At 29.1% G+C, this 21881-nt stretch overlaps 1 protein-coding gene across 12 annotated transcripts in view; it reads left to right on the top strand.

The window, feature by feature from the left end:
* Window positions 1-21881, top strand: part of LOC143249751 (AP-4 complex subunit epsilon-1-like) — a 140894-nt gene that overhangs the window by 65943 nt on the left and 53070 nt on the right. For all 12 annotated transcript variants that reach the window (XR_013027926.1, XR_013027927.1, XM_076500100.1 and 9 more), the window contains 6 exons: window positions 344-465; window positions 2997-3162; window positions 8194-8363; window positions 11176-11249; window positions 15103-15225; window positions 17609-17721. Coding sequence is in view for 10 of the 12 variants with exons in the window: in XM_076500100.1 (XP_076356215.1) it covers window positions 344-465; window positions 2997-3162; window positions 8194-8363; window positions 11176-11249; window positions 15103-15225; window positions 17609-17721 (768 nt within the window). In the remaining 2 variants the exon portion in view is untranslated. The remainder of the gene's footprint in view (window positions 1-343; window positions 466-2996; window positions 3163-8193; window positions 8364-11175; window positions 11250-15102; window positions 15226-17608; window positions 17722-21881) is intronic.

Raw genomic sequence — 21881 nt, 5'->3', positions numbered from 1 at the left:
AGCTGTTACCTGGATACTCTTCATTTCAGAAGAGAAAATATGAGATTGTTACATCAAATTCTTTGTCAGTGTCATTGGATAACAAAGTTGGGTATACTGGATTCATGTTTCTGTTGATCAGACATATCTTCATTTTTGGCCCTAGAAAGTAATTTACTAATTCATTGCCCTTCTCTTTAGCTTGGCCTTAGCTCATTACACTTTATGTAAAAAAAATTTCCATATATTATGTGTAGATATCTAATGTAGGAGTCCACAGGTGGCAGTGTTTTTTTTTTTAAAGCCTCGTTATACTACATTTATACCTTTGTTCTCAGGTTAGTTATCACTTATTATCTTCCAGGACATCAGAAGCACAAATGTAGCCAACATTTGTATGGGTCTTCAAGCAGTCTCATATGTGGTAAATGCAGAGATGGTTCCTGCTGTATATTTCATGGTAGAAGAAAAGCTAAAACATGCACAGTATGTTATGACTTACTTTGTCTTCAGTTTGGAATTGATTCAGATGTTTGGTACACTATAATCATAATGATAAAACATTTTTTTGATAATTTCTGAGGAAAATTGTTAAATAGTGATTTGAATCTATCTATTTATATTGAATATCTGGTTGTTGAGGTATTAGTATATATTTTGCCTAAAGTATATTATTTCAAAGCTATAATTTATATCTTTAAAAAATACATATTTTAATGAACACTGATTTGTCTTCTGTACTGCTGTACATGTAATCATAAACATGTCAGTTTTTCTTTATATTAATGTAATTAAATTAAATGAATTTTTATCATATGTGGATATATATGTTTTTGTTCTTTCTTTCATGTGTCATATTTTTAATGCATTTTCAGTTACACTGATAATTCAGATTTTCTTCAAACCTAGTGTTTTACTTATTTTATTGCTAGATAAGAATTGTTGTTGTTCAAAACTGTAGTGTAAGGTTTGCTATTAGTTGCGTTTTAATTTTACTTTTTAAATTTAATCATATATATATTTCATATTACAACATATGTTTATAACTGAAAGTTAAGAAAATATGTCATAAATTTAATTAAAAAGTTTTCACATTCTTAAGCATTCATTTGAATAAAATCTATCCAAGTAACTTAGCGTAATCATGAGGGCTTATAACACTAAAATTTGAGGCTCAACCTCTGCATAGCAGATAATTTTTGTGCTTAACAAATAAACAAACAAAAACTTAAAAAAAAGTAAAATATCTTTATTCATATTTGCAGTGTATACATGTGTGTGTAAAATATGTAAACGTTTGAATGGTATATATAATTATTTGTTTGTGGTGTATTTTTTAATTACATATTTTACTAGATCTGTTTCAGTCAGTTTCATTTACATTCTGTCTACTCCAAGTGCAAGGTTATTTTCATGTTCAAATTGGAAATAATTTTTTATCTCACATTTTTTAAATTTTATTTGCACAACCTATAAAGCATTTTAAATGAATATCAAAATAATTTTAAGGTAATTGTTTATATATACATTTTTTCTACCATAACAATGACTGTAGCTATTATCATCAATGTAGAGTGCAATGAATTTTTTTTTAATTAAGAAATAATAATATGTACATATTTTGTAATTATTTGGGAATAATCTTAAAGTATCTTTTTTTTATTATATTTGTAATTTTATCTCTTCATATTCAGTTTATTTTTAACGTTATAGCTGCCTTGTCTGTCTGTTGCTGTTTATTCACCTCCACACGATACCATGACAGACTTCAACTTTCAAGCCTTTGGCTAAATGTTTTTGCACTTGCATAATAAGTTAATTCTTGTAAAATGAGGTGAAGCTTGGGTTATATTTTAAAAAATGATTAAGCCTTTGAAGTACACATTTTAAAATGTAAAATAATGCGTAATTTAATAAACTGTAAAATGTAAGTTAATTTAACAGTATAATTATATCTATCTATGTAAGAAAAAAGAAAGGGTAAATGACATATAGGATGAAACAGCATCATCACTATTTGGAAGTAGTGTTTTTTGTAATGAATACTTCTCACCAATTTTAAAATAGCTGTTGAGAGAATGTACATTTTAAAATAATCACTTTCTATTGGTTATAAACATGTATCATAAATTAGACTTGATATTTTTAAATCATATGTATTTATCAAGGATGGTTTTAGCTTATGTTATGGGGTGGTGAAATTATTTCTTGTGTTCAGTTAATTGAACTGAAAGACTAAGCTTATGTAAATCATGTAATAAAGATAGATTGTGTATAGGCATACATACGCAGTTTAGGTCTAGTATTGTTCAAATTAAAGAAACTTAAGAGTTAAGAATTATGAATGTTAATATGTAATGTGATAACAAAACTTAAGTTAAAGTATTTTTGTCAAATACTTTAGAAATATAGGACTTAGAGCTTGGATAATATAAATCTTTGAATTATAAACTATATTATAATGCTAATTTCATTGATAATCATTGAGAGTAAATATGTTTAATTAAATTTTGAATGTAGGATTAAAATCTTGTGACATACTTAGAAAGGATACTCAAGTCTAAAGAATTAATATTTTGCTTTCAGTTTTAATATTTATTTACCATTTCATTGTGTTGTTTGTGACTTTGAAGGCTAGGTTCATTTAAACCTTATTCTGCAGATTGTATATATATTTATTAAGTTTTATTTTTTTAAAGGTTTGATACTTTCAAACTATATAAATCTTACCAACTTTTAAGCGAGTAACATTTTGAGCAGTTAATGAGGAAAATCATTAGAAAAAACATACAAACATGATATGAGCTATAGGATATTTGTATTGGTTATTTGATTTTAGAAATAGTCCTGGAGGCACATTATAGTAACAAAAACAATAAGATTTGTAAACTGTAATGGCAATAATGAATGTCAGTTTGACCTATTTAACATATGTTATACAAATGGTAAATTGTGAAATACACACATTATAAATATAGCTATGATGAAAAAAAACATTTTTTTTTTGTATTTCATAGTGCAGCAGTTAGAAAATATGCGGTTTTAGCACTTCAACATTGTCTACTTCAAGCTTCCAGTCACCATTCCATCCAATCAGCCTTTTTACATCTGGAGCAAGTACTGAGTGATAATGATATAAGTGTGGTTGCAGCAGCTGTGACAACACTTGAAACAGTATTAAAGGTATTGAAAAAAAAATATATCTTGGATTGTGAATATAAAAGTACTTATTTTGCTAATCATCTATTATTTCTTTTATGTTGCTGTTTTATCCCATATACTCAATCTTTTTACAGCAAGCTTGTCTCCAAAATTCATTTTATTTAAAAATCAGGGAACATGGCAGTTGTCTTTTTACAGTATAAGTGTTTGGGAGTTTAGGGTATCTAGTGCTGATTTTATTTATACAAATCTTACTTATGTATACTAGAAAAGAAAAACTTGAAAAGAAAGGAACAAAAATAATAAAAACGAGAGTCAGGATGGCTCTTATATCATCTTTACATCACAGCACAAGCACACAGTGTAGTAGAATGTTAACAGACATAGATGGGATAAACTAAGTTGTAATTGAATAGTTATATGCATATAAATATACATATGCACATGCTTATATATTGATGTTTGTTAATTCTTGCCTATGCTGTTTTGTTGGAATGCTGCAAATACCATTCTTACTTTCTCATATGTATTGTTTTTAAAGGATTGGTCATCTCCACATTTACTTCCTTTTTGTAAAAGTTTTTTTACTTGTTTCTTTCATAAGTAGTGTTTCAATGTACATTCGAAAGGTTGTACTTGCAACCAAGTTCTGAATAGAGGTTCCAACTGTAGTATTTTGTTATCTGTTATTGGCTGGTAATTCCTGTTTCACCATGTACTTAAGCTTTTTAAAGGAACATCAAATTTCTGTAAAAATAAGGTAATTTCCAACAGAATTATGATTTTTTTAAAATTACTGCCATTTATTAATAGTATTTATGTTTGAAACTGTGTCACCTTGGTGATTTAGTGGTAAGTATGAAACTAAATATTTAGTTTTGAACTTGAGGTGAGCACCAAACATTATTTTGTGTAGTTTTGTTCATAACTACAAAAATCCATTTTGGTTATTATTTTTTTAAGTGTTATTATTATTATTATTATAAGGTTTCTCAAATGTTATTGGACATGCATCTTGGCTAGTTCTTAGTTTAACTTTGTGTTACTTCCAGCTGTATGTTCTACATGTGTGTTGTAAAGAGAAAGAGGTTTGTTAAAGTCAAATTACATACCTTGTAGTATGTTTAGTATACTATTTTAATTGGTCACAGTTTGTTACTATTTATTGTACTATTCTGTATTCTTTTAATTTGTTTGTATTGCTATCTGTTTTCACTAACATTAATTATTAGCTGTATCATCCTGCAGTGAACTCTAGTTATACTAAACAAAAAACATTTACTGTAGTAATTTATCTTGTATGTCATGTTGCTCTAAAGTTAAACTGTCATACTGTTTCATTGGCTTTTATTTGTCACAATACAATATTCAAAAAGGTTATAGTGAACTTTACATGCAGTGATGTCAAGTTCTTCAAAGAATGCTAGGTCTACAATGTGCAAGGAGTAAACCAGTAATGTTTGTGTTTCTTGTGTGAGGTATACTCTACTTTTCATTAACTTTATTAGTTAAAATGTTTTGTATGTCTATTTTTATTATGGAGATTATTTTGCATTGTTAGTTTAGTATATGGATTTAGGACTGACTTAACTTTTCTAAGCTGGCCATACCTCATGTGATGTTATTAGGATTGTGGCTTAAAGTGTCATTAACAGTGAGGTCTCTTAGATTATGAAAAAATGCATTCTAATTCTTGTAGGTCAGATTTTAAGAATTGAATTACTTGTTAATTATGGAGTTGATGTCTTAGCTCTGATCTATGTTTATAGTCTATTTTGATCAGAAGTTAATGTCTGAGAATGTGCTAGCAATCTCTATTTAGGGATGGTACAGATAATTCTATTAAAGCAATACAAAAGTCATTTGGGTTTTCTTCTCTGCAGGGCATTATAAGATAGACAAGAAGAGCTATTTGGTATAGTCACATTATCTTCAGTTAATATGCTTCTTTTGAACTTTCCAAAGTGTTCCAAAGTTGAAAATAGCCAGATAGCTAAACTGATTTTTTATTTTTGTTAAGCATCATAATTTTTCTTCAACATGCCTAATGCCTACTTAGTTCTAGCAGTAACTATAATTTTATGATCATTTGATGGAACAACATGATCTTTGATTGCCTGTTTTATGTTATTTCATACAAAGCTTTAAAAAAAGAAAAATCATAATGTTAGTGTAAATGATGTTATTAGCCCTTGTAGTTAGCTTTCTGAGAAAAATTCTGGTGTTCTTTAAAAAAACTTAAGTCGAGGATGGAACAGGAATTACCAACCAATAATAAATGAGCCCTAGATGACTATAACATGTAGAATACTCAATGCTTTGTACACTAGATAATCAGTGTCTTTAGGGAGCTAACCCCTATAGTATATATGAAGTGAAGGAGTAAAAGAATAATCATTGTGCATACAGGTCATCAGAAGTAAGATATGAAGAACTACTTGGCATTGTTGCTCTGTCTGTAGTTTATTTGCTGAATTTTAGTCACCTAGAGCATCCCAAAGTAAAAACGGGTAAATAGTCAAAACCAAGAATTTTTATTTTAATTCATCTTTGTTTGGCCCAACATGGCCAGGTGGTTGTGGCACTTGTCTTGAAATCCGAGGGTTGTGGGTTCGAATCCCCATCACACCAAACATGCTTGTCCTTTCAGTCACGGGGATATTATAATGTAATGGTCAATCCCACAATTCATTGGTAAAAGAGTAATCCAAGAGTTGGCAGTGGGTGGTGATGACTAGCTGCCTTCCTTCTAGTCTTACACTGCTAAATTAGGGAAGGCTGGTGCAGATAGCCCATGTGTATCTTTGTGCAAAATTCAAAATAAACCAAACCAATCATCTTCTGTCTTAAATAGCCCTAGTGCCTACCTAATTCTAGCACTAAGTTACTTTATTTGATAGAGCAATATGGTCTTCATGATCTGTAAATACCTATTTTATTATTCTATGCAAAGTTTTAGAATACACACTATAACTTATTAATCCATTACTCCATCTTATGAAAAAATAAACAAGTATTAGGAAAAACATTTATTGCTAAACAAAAAAATCCAAGTAAGGTTAGCTACTGACTTAAAAAAAGTGAACCACACAAAATAAGAGTGGAAATGGACATACCACTTCATTTGGCTAAAGATCACATAGCAGACTAAGCTGTCTTGACTTTGTATAGTGAATAAAATTCATATATTCCTGGCTTCCTCATTAACAAAACAAATATAACCAGAATTTCCTATCATAAAATGTTACTCTTTTGTAAGATAATCATAAAAGTAGCATTTAAAAGTTAACTGCAAGCAAGGCATAATGATAAAAGCTGAAATGTGTATTACACATTAGCCAGAACAAGTAATATGTTCATATCCATTTCAGTCTTCTTTGATTACTTTTTAAGTTCATTTGCCAGTCTTACATAGCTTTTTTATTCAGTAATAACAGTTTTTCTAAAAATCTGGATATTCTTCTAATGCTGCCATGTATCTTTGGTAGACACATTTTTGAATATTTTGTGTTTTTTAACCATATTTGCATCCTTCTTTGACCTGAAATCCTAAATGTTTCAGTATTATATGCTAAGATACATTGTTCTCAACTTCTAGGAATTTAAGCTCTTTAGTATTCAGGAAGATATACATTCTCCCTTGTTGTTTTGTTTTTCATCATCTACCAGCTGCTGAAGATTTTCATTAAATTCAGTAAACAGTGCTTTGCATCATCATAACATAGGGTGGTTAAAAATTTCCTCCACTAGAAATACACTTTTTATGGTCATCAGTGGCTTTTCTGATGAGACACTCTGTGTGAAAAGTAGAAAAGAGAGAATGCAAACAAAGTGTATCTGTTTACAAGAATTAATTCTTAACAAATTAATATAATAACTATGCTATACATTTTTTAAATCAATGAAAAAAAAAAGATTTTAAAGATATCTTTTATGTTACAGTGTGGTTTCTAGGAGCTAAAAGATTACTAGAATATTTTACTACAAACCTCAGTTATTTGACATTTCATTCTGTTGCTAATGAAGTTTGTTTTATTATGTTCTTGTCTTTGCTTTTTGGGAAATTTTCATCTTTGATTAATGTATGGATGCTATTAATTTATTTTCTCAGGTATACGATATTATTTCTTTATTAAAACTTAATGGGTAAAACATTTTACCTTTTACAACTCTGAGATGGCTTGTACTGTTCATATCAAGAAACACAGTTAATTACTTAGAAGGAACTTCTAATTAGATGTTTTGAAATCTACAGACATGGTCACAGAAATATTATAGACTATGGAAAATGATTTTAGAAGTAAAATTTCTAGAAAACCAGTAAAACAAACTTTTAAACCTTTTTGATAAAAACATGTTCCAGTACAAAACTGTTATTGATCCAGTCAGCTTCTTCCTATTTTTTACATATTTGATGAAATAGGTTTATTTCTTGATCTTCTCTTTGCAGTAGCCAGGTCTAAAATCATTGTGTCTCTGTGTATACCTTTAAAGGAGATAGAATTGCTTTGGTTACAATTTTGTAGCAATCTTTATGCCTTCTCATTTTAGTTTCATATCCATTTTAGGTTTGCAGATTACATGCAAGTTTCTTTGATGTTGGTTGTGGTGTATGGATTTTGTATTATTATGTATTTTCTTGGTGCTTGCTTTTCATTTAATCTTGTCATGAAAGTCCAAACAGTATTGAAAAGTCTTTAAGTTAATAAAGACCAATAAACTTATTTTTTGATGAACTAGTGAGATTTAGTTAAAACTGTAGTGTGATGCACCACAAGCCTATTGGGAGGAGTGTGTGTATGTATATATTTATAGTTCTGCACTTTCAAAAATCTGTACAAATATAAGTATTTTCAGAAGTTACTATATACAATAACCTTTAAAATCAAATTTTGGAATTTTTGTTAAGATGTTAGCTTTACATTTATACATTAAGGTGAGTACAATAATCACTAAGAATCCAAACACTTAACCATTCTTTCTTTGTAAATTTGTAAGAGAGAGAAAAAAAAATCATTTAAAAAGATTTCTCAATATTTTTCTTATAAACAGATGAAAAATGTGACTCTCTGTCAGCACCTCATCCCAAGCCTCATCCAAATACAACAACAGATCATCCAGGGTAGATTGTCAACAAAATTTGAGTTTCATTCAGTGCCATTTCCATGGCTTCAGATAAAACTGTTAAGGCTGCTAGGAGTGCTTTGTGCTGGTGATAAAATGTTGGTTCACATATTTTCTTACGTGTATTTAACTATTACAGTGTTCTATTTATTATTATTGTTTTTTTGTGTGTTTGTGAGAGATATGAAACTTTACTTAGAAGTAGTGTAAGCACCTTCAAGTTCCATGTGCTGTTATTCAGATGTTTTCTGGAGCTATCTATAGATTTTCATTAAAGAAAGCTGTTATAGAGAGATTACTGTATCATATGTAAGCACCTTCATGTTTTATGTGCTATTGTTCAGATGTTTTCTGGAGTTACCTATAGATTTTCATTAAAGAAAGCTGTCATGGAGAGAGTACTGTATCATGTATTAATTCTCTTTGTTTGCTTTGCATGAACTCAAATGCTTTTCAGAGTGTTAAAGTTTGCAAGAGCATACTTGTCATACTGACTTGGCGTAGGAGAAGATGTTCTTATTTAGATTGTGTAGCCCTCCATTAAAGAGGCCTAAACATTAATTGAAAGATCACCCAGTGAATGATCTTAAAGAATTAGTTTTCAGTTTTGGATTCCCTTTGGGAAAACTGTAGCAATAATTGGGGATAATGCATGAGCATCATTGAACCTCTTAGAGGAGTGTGGGTATTATATAATAGTGGTTTGAAGTAGAATGTTAAAAAAAAAAGACATGGAGCAAAGTTGGAAGTTTAGGTTCACTGTTCAGATAATAATATCATAAGAGTATGTGATATTTTGATCAAATATTGAGTTACCAAAATGTTTTATACAGGGCATCCAGAAATTATTATAACAAAATTGTTTACTTATGTTTGAAAAACATTCAGGAATAAGTCATAATAAATTAGTTATCATAATTTCTTGATAACCTGTGTTAAAGTACAACAATGGTTTATTTCAAGTTTTTTCTTAGTTGTTTGGGCCTGGCAGATGTTTTATTGGTTCATGACCAACCTTAAGTGAGTAAAAAGTCATTAGAATTTAGCTGCTGTAAGTTGAACTGCTAAGAAGTATTAACTTAAGTATTTGATAGATTGGGTTATATGACTTTCAACAGATATTTTGAACTTTTTTTTGATCACTTGCTTTGTTTCATAGTTAATCTTTGCTTTAAGCTGGTTGTAGATTGGCATACAAAAAGTTATATTTATATATATATTGAACTTGATGTTTTTAATAGTACATACTGTTTGCTTGCTATTTATAACTGATGTAGTCTTACTTCGTAAAGGACTTTGTTATTAAAATTCCTTTGATATTTATTATGAGAGAAGGAATTGCTTAATAATCTTAGATGTTATGGTAAAGCAATTTTTATTTTAATGGTTTATGTAACTGTCTTATTACAAAGATATTTGTTTGTTGTTATAACAGTAATAAATATTGGTATTATCACATGAGCCAAGTACTATTCACCATTCTATATGATATTTTTAACAATAATTCATAAGTTAATAATTTTCTATGTTGCACTTCTAGTTCTTTATTTGTTAATCTTGAATGTACACAGTGACATGCAATTGGTTTTTCCATAAAAGACTGAGTTAAAAGCTTTAATTAAACCAGTTTTGTCTGGTAGTTTTCTGAATGTCATTGTTTGTTATCTTTAATAGCATGAAAAAAAAAGCTAGTTAATTAAGTTTCTATAAGTGGAATTATTTTAATTCTAATTTGGTTTACTGTATTCTGAAAACAGAATATGTGATTTTTCTTCAGTTCATGATTTGTCACAATGTAGTACTAGTTTTTTGCTAAATTAAAGTCTTTTCAGTCAGAATTGGTTTCATCATGTATTTTGTTTGCAGTGAAATAACCAAGACATCAGAAAAACATTTTCATATCAGCATCTTTTTATTTTGTAAAAAGTTTCTAGTAATATAAAAAATTCTGGGTGCTTTTCTCATAAGCAAAACTAATATAAAAAATATAAAAACTTTTCAATTTTCTATTTCAGAAATCAAACTTGATGTATAAGCAAAACATTTTTACTGTAAGTAATGATACTAATGTTAATGTAAAAAGTAGCAAGACTGGCTTGTGTCATTTGAACAAAAAAATCTGTTATTGTTTTCAGCCATTGTCAGCTCCCAAAATTTCTACATTATGTGTTCGTATACTATTGGTGTAAGTGACCTAAAGTGTCACAAAATAGGTTTTTATAATTGAAGTTTCTCTAATGACTAAAGTATATACAAGAGAGAAGAATATAAGGTAGTACTTTCTTTGTCACCACTCATCATGCAAAAACTTGCTTAGATTAAAATTTAAAAAGTTTTATTTATCGTAAGGGAGCAACATAAATACTTTCTAATAGTAGTCTAATTTCATTCATCTGAGTTAGATATCAGTGGCTGTGTAACACTTTTTGTCGTGGTGGCACTTAAGTCTATTTAATAAAACTGTAAAGCCTGTACATAATGATAGCTATGTATTCAGTTGTTTTATTTGTGTTAAAACATCTATAAACAACAAATATGAAGTACTTCTGTACTTGATGTGAGAGTACAACCCGACTTCCTATGCTATTTCTAATTATGCTATTGTTTTAACAAATCAAAGCATACTTGTAAATATTTTGGGCACAAGATATGTTTTTAGTTTACTCTATATACACTGACTCATAATCTCTCAAATCAAAATGTTCATATTTCAAGTTTCCTGTAATAGTTTGTAGCATTAAATCCTGCTAAATTCAGTCCAAAATATGCATTTCTACCGATTAAGGAATAAATGTATTGTTTAATATTACATTTAAAGTTTGACATGTTTTGTAGTCTTTGAAAACTAGAAGCAAAAACATTGAAATATTTTTTATTAGTGTTAAAATGAACTTTTCTCTTTACTTGCAGTTTAAGTGAGAGTATTATTATGATTCTAAAAGAGACTTTACAAAAAGCTGAAATCAACCAACCAGTTGCTTATGGTAGGTACATAATGTAGTATTTTCAACTGATTGTTATAACTATTAAACACCATATTTTGCTGTGTCAAAGATTCCTTTCATTATATTACTTATTGAAAGGTTATTTTCCTCTAGTGATTAATCATAATTATTTTTATTGTGAGCTATCTTTCATTTTGTGTTATTGTTACAGTTTATTAGATCTCATAAACTGCAAGAAAATGTTTGTGAAATTGGTTTGTTTTTATTTTTTTATTGTATCAGGCCATCCCTCAAGTAATGCCCAACTTTAGGTTCAAGAAAAGAGAAAGGATTTCAAGTGCTTTTAATATTATTTAATCAATAATGCATGTTCCATTATTATTATTATTACTATTATTTACTTCCTGCCAATGATTCACAAGCTTCTGAATGCCACTTCTATAAAATTCTTGGGGTTTGGAGGAAAAGAATGCAGAGGGGATAGTTTTGATATCTTCATGTGTTCTAAGCTCTTTTCTATCAAGATAGTTCTGCAAACTTTGGAATAGAAGATAATCAGATGGGACAAGGTTTGGAGAATATGGAGGATGTGGAAATTTTTCCCAGTTTAGCTCTTCAACCTTTGTAGATGTGTTACACCAGGATAATATACGGCCCCATACATCAAAGACCACAACACCTTTATGATTGATCAAAGCAGTCCTCTTTTCTTTCAGTGCAACCTTTAAGCGTTCTAACTGTTGACAATAGAAGTCTGATGTAATTGTTACATTGAGTGGCAGCAACTTAAACTGGATCACATCAACAACATCCTACCAAACACTTAACAAGACTTTCCTAGGGTGGAGGTCCATTTTGGGCTGTGCTTCAGCTAGTTTACCTGCACTGATCCATTGTCTGCAGCACTTAACATTTTTAAAATATATCCATTTTTCATCTCCAGTCACTAACCTGTCCAAAAAAGACGAGTTATGTTCATGAGAGTGCTGAGAAGTGCAAATGTCTACTCTTGCCCAAAGGTTGGCTTCTGTTAAATCATGGGGGGCCCATTTTCCAAGTTTTGACACCTTTCCAAGCTGTTGCAGATGATGGTGAACTGTTGAATGAGTTGAATTAAACTTCTGTGCCAGTTCATCAATTGTTACAGCACAATCTTCATCAAGTGCAGCCAGCAGCAAGTCATCATTAAACTCAACAGGACGACCTGAACGTGTTGCATCACTTAAACTGTAGTCATCTGATCTGAACTTTGGAAACCACCTTTGACATTTTCTTTCATTGAGAGATTTTGCACGATAAATACATTGAATATTTCATGTAATTTCTGCTGCACTATTGCTCTTGTTAAATTCATAAAGCATTATATGCCTAATGCACTCCTCAGACACATTCATCTTCATTAGGGCTTTTTGATTAATGATCTGAAAATGTGGAGTTGGGTTAGTTTCTTTTATTTGTCTGAACATTTTTATACATGTCCTATTACATATTTTAGTCATGAAACCTTCTACAAAGACAGAAATGATGATGAACTTTTTGCATTAAATTTTTGGACATTACTTATGGGATGACCTGATATAATTGTAAAGTGTTGTCAAGTTTAGTAGCTTATACAAGCACGTAAATGTAATTAGTTAAATATTTACTTTTATAAGTACGTATTAATTACTGACAAGTTTTCATTAAAAGTTTTGGTTGCTAATGTATCTCAGAACTGCTGGTATGGGTATTAACACTTTTATTGATAAGCAGAGAACAATGATTCAACCTTCCTAGGTCATCTTCAGGTTAACTAATGTGTTGCTAATGTGCTGTCATTTTCAAGGAATCCCTAAGAAGGACTATTTTTGTGTTACTAGTGGACAGGATATTGTCTTGGGGGTTTTTGGTGTATGTTGGGTGTGTTATTTACTCAACTGGGGTTTCTCTATTAGAACTTGTTTCAACTTACTCGTTTACTGATTACTAGTGGGGTTTCCAGGTTTTATGGAGTTTTGTGCTTTGATTGACTGAGTTACCAGTTATGTTGATAAGAAAAAGAGAGTTGAAAGCAGTCTTTTATATTCACTTAACCATTTCACCCCATGTATTTACTGTGCATGACATAAACTTTTAGTTATAGTGTCTTAACTTCAAATTTTGATTAAAGTACTCTTTGTTTGTATTATACCAATTAGTATATCATAAATTCCTAACTAATAATCCATATTGTAATAATCTGTAAAATTTAAGTTCTGGATTTTATGAGGAAATATTTTAAAAAATATTAATTTTCCCCAGAATGACATGTGTGACATTTGTTCATGGCATCTTGTCTTCTAGTTTCCCACCACCGCTTCAAAGTGTATGAGGTTGAGCATAATTTACTCATTTACTCACTATAAAATCATCATTGCTTAAACAAATCATAATTCTTTTAGTGTTCAATTTTGTTTGGTTACATAGCTATGAAATATAAAATCAGACTCTCCCTGTCACATCCTCTCTATGAGGATTTGTTAATAGTTCTCTCATATGTTCAGTTATATACATTACTTATAACAAGTAGGAAATCAAAGTTTTCATCTATCAAATGACATATTATATTGCATTGTGTTTTGAAGAGATAAGTATTAATTTCACCTGTAATATAGCATTGTTTTCCACAAACATTACAATGGCTAGTTTAGATGAATTTATAATTGCTCTTTTTGCAAACCAGAAAAATTCTGATTGGTAGAGGAAATTGTCTGCTTTTCGCACATTATTAGTCTATGTTCTTTGGTGTATTATTTAATTAAATAAAAATTATTTAGTACATTACTACCATTGGTATAAAAAAGTAGGCTTAAAGCACACTGACAATTGACAGCAGGAAAAAACGAACTTTGGGTAAGTACTCTCTTTCTTTCTTTCATGTTTATTCTTTTTATATTATAAAAGTAACTAAAATGTAAAAATGAGGATCTTTTTAGGTTATATAAGATTAGATTAGGTAAAATAAATAATAATAATGATATTGTAAAAATATTTCATGAGGCATGCATGCAAACAGCTTAAAGTAGCTCATGCTTAATGCAATTTGATAATTTAATGTGAGTTGCATGTGTCTTGAGTGATTTACAACTTAACATGGGGTGGGTAATAATTAGGCATGGTTCAAAGGGCAATAAAACAAAATTTAATTTTAAGTAGATGCAAACTGTTATGAGCTTAAAGCTACATAGGATAAATTATTGTAGTTTTGTGTTACAGTGTGAAGTAATTGTAGAATTTAGAATTATTTAAATTTTTCGGGTGGTTATAGTTTATGATAGGATAGAGAAACTAACAGAGAACATATGTTTTGCTGAAAAAAAAAACATGTTTGAAACATATTTCAGATGTTTTAGGAATTACTTAAAGGTGGTTTAGATTTTTGAGATGAGGTAAAGTATTTTCAGTGTTAACATTGTCCACAGACTATTCAAAACAAATAATATAATATATTCATAGACAGATATTTGTTTTAGTTAATAAAAAAGCACTAAAAATATAATTCTTACATGTGTGAAAGATTTAGAATGTTAATAGAAAGACTGCCAACTTTTGTGAAGATACACATATTGTGCTGAAAGTTAGAAGTCTTAATTAAAAGTAATCAGAAGTATTACTTATTGTTTTCTACTGGTTTATGAAATAAAATATAACAACAAACTATATTTTCGATGGTAGAAAACAGAGAAAAAAAATAATATTCTTGAAGTAACCAGTTTGAATTATGCGATTGATTAAAAGCGATTACTTATTTGTAATCTGAGAGAATAAACATAGAACTTTAAAGAAAATTTTACATATTTTTAAAATATGATAAAAGTTATATTTATAAAACAAAAATAAATCCACATGTGCCTTTTTTCTTTCTTTTTTCTAGCAATTATATTTGAATGTATTGTAACTATCAGTACAATTGAGGCACCTCCAGAGATGGTTGAGCTTGCTTTGAAATGTGTATCAAAGTTCCTAAAATCAAGCAGTACTGATCTCAAGTATTTAGGTAAATACTGTAAAGATATGTGCATGAGTCTGATTAAAAACTTTCAATAAACATTTTTGTGACAGACTGTTTTATCAAGGAAGTGAAAACTGCCATATGCCTGTATTATTGTTGTCCAGACTGAACCATTAATTAATTTCCATTCTTATTTTTATAGTTTTCAATTCACATAACCCCATATCTGAATATGCTCATTTTGAATGAACATACGTATTTCATTTGGAATTTTTTTTTATTTCTATGCAATTGTGATGCAGGTTAAGCTTTTTCTTTTCAAAAATTCCAAATAAATTTTAGTTGTTGTTTTTTTTTTTTTTTGAATGTGTAAATAACAGATATTTGTGTCAACTGGATAGGGTAAAATTTGTTTTTTTAAGGTTATTTGTTTTTGACTTGCAGATATTTAGTTACAGGTTCAGCAACTATTTCCATATTTTTCAGTCTTTAGTGGTCTGTTATCAAAACTTAATACTTTGTTTAAATTAGGCATAGAAAATTGAAGAATGGTTGAAAAAATGTGGTACTTTTATATAAAAGAAATGTCTCCCTATGGTATGTAGATATTAAATGCCTCCCTCTTGCATAGTATAGATTTTTTTATCTTCAAACTTTAAAACATCTTATAAGTTCTTATTTGAAATATCATAAATCTCAGGTAGAGTCAGAGTTAAATTCAGACTTACGAGCCACTTTAAAAAGCAGGTTCTAATTATAAAAACTATCTACTATTTCATGGAATAGTTGCATTATATCCTGCTTTGTCTTCTGTATAGAAGATTGCTTTGTGACTCTTGCATGGCATACAAAAATACTTGCAGATTCTTGTGACCTAATGTTCTGAATAGACAGGTAGAAAGAGAAAATTTATTTTTGTCTTGAAGTAGTTAAGACTTGCTGTGTTAAATCTTGTTTTTTTATTAGCAGTTTACTTTCAAGTTGTTTTATTTGTTTAATTTTATTCAAATACAACTTTTATCCATGAGATAGTTTTGTTCACATAAATCATTTAATTTTGCTTCTACTTTACATCAAATCTTGTCATTATCATTCTGTCACTAAATGTGGCTGTACCCCTCTGTCTGTGTATTTGGTTCCCAAATATTTAGTTACAGAGATCAAGTGATATATCACACTTCTAAATATTATGACCAGAAATATTGCTAACAGCAATGTTACCTTACCAATGAAGTAATGCATTTCAAAAGTTACAGTTTAAATATCAAAAGCCAATAGACCAAAAATTGTTTTACAAAAATCAACTTATCTACAGTTCTTTTTTGTGTTTGTCTTAATTTGACAATGAAAGTTAGTATATTTTCTTTCCCTGCCTTATAAATGATGTAAAACTATTATTTACTTCTATGATACATTTTCTGCTAAGCAGCAAGACTCTTAGAAATATAGGACAATGTTTTACAATTCTATATGCACAAGGAAAGGTGGCTGTTTTCAGGTTTCAGACAATATATATATATATTTTTTTTTCCTGCATCAAAAATTTGAAAATTGTGAAACAAAGTATGTGTACAATATAATTTTGCATATCTTGATATTAATAGCTTCAAAAATTTATTATTTTCACAGTATTTGATCTAAAAACAAGCCTCAAATGATAGCATGCAGATTTGCAGTGTAGTTCATCTGCTGACAAGTTCTATCTGTGCAGCTATGATGATTTACACTATCACAATTTACAATGGGTGGGTAAATATAAGCAGTTTTTTTTTATTACTTTAGCCAAAGCAAATGTAAAATAACTTTTATGAAAAAATTTCAAATTTCAAAATTTAATTTATAATTCTGCACCACGCTAGTACAGTGGTAAGTCTATGGATTTACAATGCTAAAATCAGGGATTCAATTCCTCTCAGTGGGCTCAGCAGATAGCCCGATGTGGCTTTGATATAAGAAAGCACACACACACATTTATAATTCTGTTTTTGAAGAAATATCAGGGGATATACCACAAACAGTTTTCTGAAGTTTGATGTTGTTGTTTTGTCTTTGTAGAAAGCCTAGAGACCTCAGACTTGGAGGAGTTAATATTTTTATTTAACCAAACAGGTGTTTACTTTTCAGAAGCCATCATCAAGTAAATAGTGTGAATATACCATCGTTTGTCTAAGCTTTAACCATACTACATATATGCAATGACTGATTTTTTAACTTTCCAGTCATGTGTACTGGTATGATTACAGCCAAGAGTATGAATAATTATAATTTAAAAGGTGAATGTGTGATAATCCATATATTATATGCATTTATTTAAATTTAGTCTCAAATTATGAGATTCCACCAATAACAGATTTTTTATGATGTTTTATCCACATAGATTTTGAATATTTAATATGTGTTGTGCACTTCTTGTGCATGTTTTTGGTAGGAGTGAAAGTGCTTGCAGGGGTTTTAAACAAACTTCAAGACAGCTTCTCTACTGAGCATCAAGATGTTGTAATGGAATGCTTACAACATCCAGATGAGACATTACATTTAAAGGTAATTTAAGAAAATGTGATTTATTTTTATTTTTTCAATTAAGTTTCAAGAATTTTTAATTAAAGACTTGCTCAGGAATTTTTTCCTTTCAATTGCTAACTATCTCACATGATTAAAAATACCTTTGGGCATCAGAAAATTACAAAATTTAATTTGAAAAAAAACTATAACTTTCCAATAAAATTTGGATAAATATTGAGGTTTTTTTTTTTACAAAACTTTGTATTTTCTTTTGTTTACCTTATCACTTGTAACCATCATAAAAAAAATTTGGAAATACAATTTAAGTTATATATTTTGTTCTCAAATTGTTACACATTGTAATGTGTAACCTCAAAGAGTTATTCTAAGTAACTTACCTTTCATAACATTTTACAGGTATATATATTTAGTATTTTTATATTGATGATCATTCAGCTGTGTTTAACATTACAGAAGCTGCATGGATATCTTATGTTATCATTTCCATTAGTGTAATAGTGATGTCTTGGCTTTGTTCTAATGGACCATTATTTGTAAAATACAGATTTTATAATCCCATGTTGTAATGTGTACCCTAGGATCTTTTAAAAACATGCAGTGTATTTTGTTTAATTTTTATGTGTTTTGTTTATGGCTTAAAAATTTATGGTTATTATATAATTAATCAGAGGTTTGGATTTGCTGTTTTTAATTCAGTTCTTTCCTCATGATTTTGTTTACTTATTTGGCTTCATTTGGATGTAATTGTTGTATATATATATTATTGCTACTTACAAATAAATTCTTAAATTTGAATAATTTATCTTAAAACATAGAACAGTAAATAAACAAGTATGGAAAAACATCAATTTCTGCTACTTACGATAGAAAAAAAGTATGTATTCATTTGTTGTACTTGCATGCTAAGCTTTCCTAAATTTTGCAGATGGAGAATGTAAAACAAAATATAGCTTTCATATATGCATTTTGAAATAAAAAAATATAAATTACTCTGCTGATACCTCAGAATTCCATGGTAAATTATCAGGCATACTGACTAAGCTTTATTTTGGTCTAAAAATATTGTTTTTTGATCTTTTATTTTCTCTTACCCCTTCCTTATGAAATTAGAAACAAAAACATTAATGTTGAGAAATAAATACCTTGAATAGGTTGTGAAAACCTTGTCAGGGAAATTATGAGCTATAGAATGAAAAAGTTTTAATAAGCATTTTCAAAAAATGGAAAATGTTGGTGGGGCTGCTGTGTTAAATTTTTTACGTATAATCATATCTGAGCAAATAGAAAAGATAAGGGTTTCTTATTTTACATTCTAGCTTGTAATTGAAGTTTCTAATGTACAAGAAACTATAGACTTTGTATTTCCATATCAAAAGCTTCTAATGAGAACCATAGTTGCATTCATCATACCACATGTCACACAAGATTTGATATTTAGATTTTTGTTTTTTAATATTTTCAATTAAGACATTACATAATACATAATATTGAAATTTGAATTATAATCTATTATTTGATATTGGACATAAAATTCATAAAATAGTAATTCAATAAAATATGGAACATAAGTCTACAAATATGATGATATGCCCTTTGACCCCTGACCAGAGGGAAACTCAGGATAAGATTAATGTTGATTGAATATGTTCTAATAAAATAAAAAATGAATGCATTGTGTTTTTGAAGCAGTTATTTTACTGCAAAAATTAAAATTTGTTTTTGTGCTAAATTACAAATGTAGACAAACAGCAATCTAATCATTTTAATTCTTCATTTACAGTATTTTCTATTTCCTGATAATTTGAAGATGACGTATTTGTTGAATAATGTTTTACATATGCTGTGGTTATGTTATTAAACCATATAAAACATAAGTTTAGTGTTTAATTTTATCCACAGTCATTGATCCCAGTAATGTAGATCTTGTCAGAGTAAGACATGACTACAGGCAGCTGTATTATTCATGATGTCAGAAAACACAAAGGTTGAAGAAATATTGATACAAAGTAATAAAAATACTATAACTCGAATGCTTTTAAAAGGTGAACCTATCTTCCTAAGGGGCAAACTGGAAATGGTAATTTGACTGAATTAGTGTGAAATAATGTTGAGTGATGTAATGTAGGTCATTTGGTTTTCCAAGAAATGTTTAGTATATTTTTCCATCTACTGTTATAAATCTTTTATTTCTGGTACAATGTAGTCACCAATAAGAGCATTATGTAAAAATGTATTAAGAAATATTTTGCTTTAGAATTGGCTCATTAAACAAAAAAGTCATACTTAAGTGTTTGAGTAAAATAAAGGTGATACCTGTTGGCTGATTAAAAGAGATTTTAAGCTGATAAATTTATAGAAACAGGTATGGAAAATTACCTTAAATAATAAGTTTTAGAAAAGTCAGGGTTTGCACAAACTGAAAGAAATAAGCAAAGAGTAAACATAATTTTTCTGGCAGAGATGAAACTAGTGATTGGAGATCCCTGATTCCTGATCCAGATTGGTTCTACATGGTTGAAAGTGTTTATAATAGAGATTCAGTGAGCTTCTTTCATCTTTTATCAGCTTTAGTTTAAATACTGTTTTGGTGCCAATGAGAATAACATTATTAATGGAATGACCAAGTTTGTTAAAATGTTGAGCAACAAGGTGATTTTTTGTGTGTTAATAGAACATTTAGGGTTATTGAAACATTCTCTAGGAGTTGTTTGTGTATGTTTTAAGTACTAGTGATTTCATTTTTTACACTGTGTAAGTTAAATGATGTTTTGTGTTACACAAGTATTAATATCTTCTGTGGCATTAATAAAGTAAGTAATATCTTTTATGTAAGAAGAGAGGGTACATGGAATACATTTTATGTGTTGGTCAACAAAAGTGGACAGCTTTCAAGTAGCTATGTTTATGTTAAAATTATGGATTGGCCAGGATTGTTTGGTTTGTGTTTATTTAGTGAGAGATAAAATCTACCAAGAAGAGTTTGTCTGGGTATCAAATACGAAAAGGTTTCTTCGTTTGTTTTATTGTTTTGAAGACGTTCTTTAAATTTATCAGTTATGGTTGTAATATCCTTTGAGTAGAAATTAGTGCCTTCTAGTTGCTGGTTAGCTTTTGTAATATAGTAATCTTTGTTAAGAATAACAATAGCGCCACCCTTGTGTGCTGGCTTTATTATGATATTGTTTTTTGATTTAAGATTGTTTGGAGCAGTTTTTTCATTTTCAGTTAATGTTATGACATTGCTTGGGAAAATTTAAGGACCGTATTATGTAATTTTCTACTCCTTTAATATAACTCTTTAAATGTAGTTCTCTGTTTGGTAGATGTATCCATGTTTTTATTCATTTGGGTGGGGTTTGTTTTTGCTAATTCATGAAGGCAAGAGAGAAGTTTGGACTCATTAACATAGCTGTTGTTTGGGCAGAAGTTGGGACATTTGCTGAGAAGACTGGGTTCTGCTTTAGAGAGAGTATTTAGTGCTTGGAACAGACAGAAGTACACTCAAGTAGAATGCCAGTCATCATTTGTTTTCCATTGTTGATGAAAACTTTTAATCCAGTAGACCTATGTGTAATGTATAATAATAGAATGATAGTTTTATATGTTTTGAAAAACATGTAATGTGTTTTTTCTAAGTTCTTATTTTAATTAACTCTTAAATTACTAACCTGTTTTTACACCATTTACTATTGATGAGGGTTACACATTGCATCGAAGTGAGTATTTTTGTGTTTGTTCCTGTTATAACACATTTCATGTTTTAAACTGACCAAAAATTGAAATTACTCATTTTTTATGTAAAATACCTTTGAAACCCTGTGAGTAATTAGTGGTGTTAATATTAATATTTATTGTTTGTTTATAGTTTGTGGTTTGACGCATAAAATTATAGTTTGAGTAATCAATAGTTATGGAACCACAAGCAATTTTGTCAATAAATAAAAAAATTGAACTGTTTTAAAACCTAGGGGTCTATATGTGAGCCATATCAACAATATTACAGTTGAAGAGTTGTTTATTTTACATGATCAAGTATTTGGATGTACTTTATAAAATGATTAAAATTTGCTTTGTTTATGTCTACCGTTATGTACCATCATCCTCTGGAAACTTCAGTCACAATCAGAGCTACTATAACATGTTTTTTTTGTTTCATACCTTAAAACAGTTTATTGTAA

Source organism: Tachypleus tridentatus, chromosome 4 (genome assembly GCF_004210375.1).
Source record: "Tachypleus tridentatus isolate NWPU-2018 chromosome 4, ASM421037v1, whole genome shotgun sequence".
Lineage (NCBI taxonomy): Eukaryota > Metazoa > Arthropoda > Merostomata > Xiphosura > Limulidae > Tachypleus > Tachypleus tridentatus.
Note: the sequence above shows the minus strand (reverse complement) of the source record. Positions and strands in the feature narration are given on the sequence as shown.